Here is a 6,759-nt window from a genome sequence, read left to right on the forward strand (position 1 = left end):
ATTGTCTCCATTTTTACGTTAAGCTGAATACGTGAAATTGTCAATTGTATAGAATAAAATAAAATTCTGCATAAACCCTTGTCTAACCTAACATCTCGTTACCTCGCTGCGGATGATCAGAAATAAAGGTTTCTTTTTTCAGCTTAATAATTCCTATGTATCAACATTGGGGTGTAACGTCCTAATGGGATATTCATATTCATTGGATGGAGGTCTACATGCCTCAAATGACCTTAGTGATAAGCTACAAGTTACAAGTATCAATTTGATACAATAGATAGCCTGCCTGCCTGCATGCATGAATAAGTTCTCTCGGACTCCTCGTTCAGCTGATTGCCGTCACCCCTAACCTCTTTTTACAGGCCTCTGAACGTAGGATTTGTTGGGATCTTCCGTCTTGAGCTTTGGGGGCCGAATTTCTCCTTTCTTGTTCTGCAGACATGTAAAATAGTGATATTACTTGAGCAATTCTTTGATTCCAAGGTGCATGTCAAATTAGTATATGAAAATCAGAAAGCTTAATATCTCACCTTCTTTCCACCCTTCATAAAGTCTCTCCAACTGGATACCTGATAATAATGCATTGTGTTAATTTATCTTTCTTTCTTTAAGTGTATATTTTTTCTGATAAGGAAAAAAAAATATTGCATGCCAACAAAGGACACGTGAAAAAATGTCTCTACTCAACATTCATTTTTTAAACAACTTCAGAGTAAAATACGAGAAAAGAATGGTGACCCAATGCACAAGGCTACTTATATATATATCCCCTTATGAGTGGAGAGGCTATTCATGCAGCAGTGACTAAAACTAGTAACCACTCCCAAGCTCATGGCTCCAAAATTATAACAGGTGTGCTGCAACAAGAAAAATAATTTACTCTATTTTAATTCATTTAACTATTTTTTTTTAATAAAAAACTATTATAAATTCAATGAACCCACAAAATGGATGCCAAACTCCAAAGACCCCAAAGGCCAAAGTATTACCACCTAAGGTTAGTAAGCATGAAATTGAAAATAACATGGAATTATAATCAGCCTTTGCAAACTGTATCTAGAACAGCTTAGTTTGCAAGGACTTCTTTGGTATCCCTTACGAAGTGGTGCGCCTTCTGTTCAAATATTTATCTCGTTACTATCTTCTGATATGCTGTCACAGTGGTAAACACAAATTGCAGTTTGATGTATATTTGACGTTTAAAAATGGTCAGTAGAAAAAACTAACCCTCTGTTCTCGTGTTCCTTCCCATTCCTCCTCATGTTCACGCTTTCTTTTCCACATTTCTTTCTGTTCCTCTTCGTCCCTTTTTAATCTTCCTTCCTCCTCAGATATCTACATAACATTGAACAAGTTAAAAGGTCTAAATAGTCTCCAAATAATCTTGCTGGCCTTTTTCATGACACGTCAAAATTTGGAAGTGTGTGGGTGGGGGATAATTAGAACATACCCTCATTTGCATTTTTCTTCTCCTCCATTCTTGTTCTGTTAATAGTTCGCGAACTTTGACTTTGAGCTCCTGCTGAAACTCATTTGACTGTTCATATTGTTTATCATATTTTCCCTGAGACAGACAAAATGGTCTCCTCAAAAAGCAGGTTTATATTGTTTCTGAACTAATAGTAATATACTAAATCTACAATATCAAAGTCCTGTAATCTCACCATTCAGTGTGTATTCAGACCATAAGGGAGGCACAAGACAGACAGCCAAAAAGCCACACACGCAAGGGTAGGCTATTCTAAAATTTCTGGGTTGCAAATTCTAGTGTGACAAAGATCTTAAAATCATAGAAGAACCCTAGTAAAATTATACATACCTCTTCAACCAAAGACTTAATTTTTGAAGCTGTATCTTTCTTCAGCTGTTTCTTCCTCTTTGCTCTAAGTTCTTCTGCAGTGCACATCAATGAAAAATATTAGTTCTATTCTTTAATTTGTCCCAGATTTTCCGTGAATAAGTCATTTCTTCTAAAGAGATAGAGGCCCCAGAAAAAGAAGAAAAAAGAGCTGGATCCCTGGCTACAAAAAAACTTTTACCCTTGAGTAAATCCCAGAACTCATTTAAAACAGGGTCAATAATGACTTCTTATCATTAACCAAGAGTGCTAAAAACATGGTGTGTGGTGTGTGTGTTTTTTTTGGGGGGGGGGGGGGGGAGAATAGGCACCTCTAAGACATATTTACACCAACCTTTTGCTGAATTAACTTGGCTAAGAAGATAATCTCTTTCATTTTGGTCCAGTAATAATTGTTGAGCTTTTGCTAATGCTGCAAGTAAATAACACAGAAAACATTCATATATATATATATATAAAATCATGTGAACCCTCTACTAGCTGCAAAACTTCTCATCATAATTGATATTTAGTAATACATGCTATTTTATACAATGTTAGAAATCTCATACAGAAAACAGAATCAGTGTAATCATATAGAGAATCAAAAAAAGGATCCAGCTTCCTGCAATGTTGTCAAAAAAACCATTATGGGGCCGTTGTAAAGGAATTATGTGTCGGTTTGAAGCTTGATTAGCATTTGCCATCCTTTTTCTAAGGTTTTATGGCAGTGCCCGCCATATCCATTACGCTGTTGCAGGTTATGGCATTCATGGTGGATTTTGATTACTTTTTTTTGTTTTTATAAAGCCCATTTATGGGTTTTTTCACACAACCTCCAAGTATCACCTATACTTTTCTCTCAATTGTTAACGTTCACAAAGAAATCTAGGGTTTCTCTTCTTTCTCTGTTTAACCTCCATACTTGTGGGCTTATAACAAGTCTTCTAACATATTCATGATGTTTCTGTTTTATTTTTACCATTCTTTTTTAGTTTTTTTACAAATGTTTTTTTTTGTCTGCCATAGGCCACCATGCCATCCACCATAAGTTTATAGCGGATTTTCAGCTCACCACCATAGGTTGTTATCTGTTATTGATAACCTTGGCTTCCTGACTCTCCAATATAGTAGTTGTAGCCAGAAAGGGGTAGATATCAAACAAAATAGCAGTTGATATACACACTATCTATGATAAATTATTTAATTTTCCTTCTTCAAAATCAATATGTAATTGATATATGGAAACATCATCTTCTAAATCCAAGTATTCTTTATCATTTTCACTACTATTACAGCAATAGATTTATTTTTTTTTAAATTGAAATCCATAAATTTGTCCTCAAAAAGGGCCCAACGTTTCTATTCAGTGGGCTTTTGGGAAATCAACAGATAGTGCCACTATCCCATCTGCTATGGCCGTTATTCAGCCTGCTATTGGTCTGCTACAGCTGCTACACTATACCACTTAACAACAGCTAAAGGCCACTGTGCTACACTGCTATAGTGCGCTATTTAAAACCCTGGTTAAGCTGAAGCTGGTAAAGATGATAGTACAAAGAAGTAAATATGAACAGTATCTAAAACTGAACAGTTAAATACATAAGAATGTTGATAGAACTACATATAAATTCATCAGTTTGTCTCCAAAGGCTATATGGAAGAAACTTAGAAAAAGTGATGTACTCACACCACTAGTTGAACTTTTGAAGCCTATCTTGCACTATATATGTCAAGGAAAAAATAAATTGCTCACTATCCGTCTGAGTTTTTGGTCTAAAAATTATTCTATTAAGTAATCCATTCTTCATTGACCTATTCCCACTTCATGGTAAAGTGTATTATATTGCATAAATGTTTTAAATCCAGGATAGCAGAGCATAGTGGCCAACGGCCAACCCCAAAAATGCTAAACCGCAATAGCTCATAGCAGGATGGCCACTGTTCTGAATTTTTAATGTGTGTGAGAGTATTCTATTGCTTATTATTATTACTATTATATATATTTCTTAATATTATGTTAATTCTATTTAATTATTATATTTTTCTATTTATATATATTTATCATAATTATATTTGTATATTTCTCTCTATTATATAATATATAATTATGTATTAATGTTTTTCTATATTTTTAAATATTCTTAAATGTTATAGAGTATCTTATAGTTTTATAAAAATATAAAATATGATTATTAATAATAAAACAGCAACTTTCCCAAATTACAGGACTGTTTTGGGTATAGAAGGGCCCAATTTTGGGGTATAGGCCCAGCATCCTCTCTGACTCTAGAAATGAAAAGAACCCTAGCATCTTTCTACCATCAGCCATTCAACCACCACCTCCTCACAGAATTCAACCATCTTTTTTTCTCCAAAATAAGGAGAAACGTGTCTGCTGTTTCTGCAACACTAGACACATGCACATCAGCAGAAGGCGTAACACTTGCAGAATGGCCGCATGCCACCAAAGAAGGCCGCATTCAAAGATGGCTGAAAAAGATGTGACAGCAAGATGGGAGACACGCAAGAGGGAGAAGCATCAAATGAGGGAGATAAGTGTCACGATTTTTTTAGGAAAACAGAATTGTTGTGCTGTACCAGCCGCTATTTGGCAGCTACAACCATGACACTGAACTGTGCCACTGCAGAGGGCCTCACTGCGGCCAGGGGCTGCTCCACTCCGCCACAACACTATTACATGCCATTTTCAACCCCATATCACATATTTCAATTATCAACTTTGGGACTCAAGCTATTGTCCCTAACTAAATTATGTCTTTGGTTAAAGAAGTATATATAATTTTATTAGGGTTTTTTTTTTACTGTTCTATGATCACAGCCACAACTTTTAGGACTCAAGAAAAAATCATGTGCTGAAAAATGAAGTAAATAAATATAGTTCTATTAGAATAAATAAGGTCTAACTCAACCCTAAAAACTAGCTCAAGAAGGAAAAATCGCCTAGTCTTATTCTTATACAATAACTATTTTGGCTATTTCCTTCACAAGTTCAAATAGATAGAAACAAAGATAAACAAGTAAAATGTTTAATTCCACAAAAGTTATCATAAAGCGTGTATTCACATACCTCCAAAAGCCTCCTTGGCCTGTGGATGCTTACATTTGTCAGGGTGAACCATTAATGATAACTACAAAAAATTGACAAAAGTATGTTAAAGAAGCCAGCAAAACAGCTAAAACTTAAAACAGACCTCAGCAAGTGGAAGAAGTTACCTTGCGGTACTGCTTTTTCACATCATCAACTGATGAATCAAATGATAGGTTTAGATACTCAAATGGATTCAACTTAAAACAAGAGAGAATCCTGTGGAGACCAAAACCCAGAGAATGTTGATAAGTAGAGAGCATATAGAACTCGAAACAATAACAAAAATTCTTATTTTCCACATAAACATTTGGTAACAACGAGAACCAAACACATCTTTAAAATTACAAATTGAAGAATATATTCACTTAAAATTCACTCACTACACAAGCTTGACCCCATTTTTGAAGCTTCAAAGCTTTCTTTGGGATCATTCAGCTAAGGTTCATTGTTAACTAACCATCAGCTACTGATTTCACTTCCATCCTTCACACCTCGTGACATGCTCGTCATATCTTCCCTCAAGGAGAACACTCACCGTATTCCAACCAGTGACGAGTGCAATATATACAATGCTAACACTATCTCCAATTCAAATGATTCTTTCCAGTCACAATCAAAAATGCCAATTGAACACTCATCTGAAGGAATTTCATTCTTCCCTGTACAAGGACATCCTTATAGGCCAAATGTCGCACAGTTCTTTGTTGATACTAAGATTCACCCGTTTCATGAAAACTCCAACACAAATATCGCATCTATGAAGAATTCAAATTCAACATTGCAAGTAAAAAAGTTAAAAACGCTAATAATATATCTCTATCCTCACATACAGGCATCATCATCCAAATTCCAACAAATAAAACGACACAAATTTTGAATCACGCAAAGATCTTAGCTCGCGAAACTTCGGTGATCCGAATCGAATGCAAATGAAAAGCAAACGCTCCAACAACACAATAAATTCTCCAACAGATGCAATAATTACACGGAAACAACCGTACAGAAACCCTAATCACCACCGAACCTAAACATATATCAACAACATGCGCATACATTAAAAACAAAACACGAAAAAGAGAAAGAGCAACAGAAAATCACAGTTCGGAAACACATAACCAGAGCGAAACACACAAAAATTATATATGCAGAAACAGAGAGAGAGAGAGGTACCTAAGGACTTCGTTGTCCCTCTCGACTTCGCTGACTTCGGCGAAGAAGTTTTTGAGAAGCAATTCGTCATCGATGGGGGCCGATTGGTTTGTCTCTCCCATTTTTATTTTTTTTTTTGCTTCCTTCCTTTCCGAGGAATTCAGAAGCCAAAACCTGATTCGCCGATCGTACTTCCAGAATCCTCTCAAACCACAAGATAGTTCTGCTAACGAACCACAGCTTCTGAAACTTTACAACCCTTTATACTTGGCCCATTTTCTTTTACTATGTTTATTTTATATTCAAAAATTTTAAATCTTAAGGCATTTTAATTAAGAAATACAATGTTGATATGAGTTAATCATCCATATACGACCAATGTAAAATTTTTTATATTAATAATCAATCATATTTTTAAATTATTTTATTTTATTTTTATTTAATTAAATAAGTAAATAACATGGTATTATTAAAAAATATGATTAGTTGTTAGTATAAAAAAAAATTTACACTTACAAGATATGAGTGATTAACTTCTCAGATATAAGGTTTAAATTAAAAGTCTGAAAGAAAAACATATATACACGCAAGATAATTCTGAATGTTGAATCGGTTTTTTTTATATATTTTTTACATTCGTATTTTTATATAATTAAGTCAA

The 6,759-nt window shown here is 34.5% G+C and overlaps 1 protein-coding gene across 1 annotated transcript; it reads right to left on the reverse strand.

Moving 5' to 3' along the window:
- Window positions 1-113: 113 nt before the first annotated feature.
- Window positions 114-6,344, reverse strand: LOC109805800 (Chaperone DnaJ-domain superfamily protein). The gene is made up of 9 exons (XM_083065391.1): window positions 6,120-6,344; window positions 5,075-5,165; window positions 4,929-4,989; window positions 2,193-2,270; window positions 1,820-1,893; window positions 1,451-1,564; window positions 1,228-1,335; window positions 531-569; window positions 114-432 (listed from the first exon to the last, which is right to left on the reverse strand). The coding sequence occupies exons 1-9, from the start codon at window positions 6,218-6,220 to the stop codon at window positions 346-348; spliced, it is 753 nt and encodes a 250-aa protein (XP_082921517.1). The 5' UTR covers window positions 6,221-6,344; the 3' UTR covers window positions 114-345.
- Window positions 6,345-6,759: the final 415 nt, after the last annotated feature.

This window comes from Cajanus cajan, chromosome 10, assembly GCF_000230855.2.
Source record: "Cajanus cajan strain Asha chromosome 10, NIPB_CcT2T_4, whole genome shotgun sequence".
In the NCBI taxonomy this organism is placed as follows: domain Eukaryota; kingdom Viridiplantae; phylum Streptophyta; class Magnoliopsida; order Fabales; family Fabaceae; genus Cajanus; species Cajanus cajan.

What these genes read in the sequence shown, in the direction of transcription:
- LOC109805800 (XM_083065391.1), bottom strand. Translation starts at nt 6,220, where the DNA reads ATGGGAGAGACAAACCAATCGGCCCCCATCGATGACGAATTGCTTCTC. An exon ending in GGCCAAGGAGGCTTTTGGAG is followed by an intron (nt 2,271 to 4,928) that starts GTATGTGAATAC and finishes ATTTACTTGCAG; the next exon opens with CATTAGCAAAAGCTCAACAA. An exon ending in GAAGAAAAATGCAAATGAGG is followed by an intron (nt 1,336 to 1,450) that starts GTATGTTCTAAT and finishes AATGTTATGTAG; the next exon opens with ATATCTGAGGAGGAAGGAAG.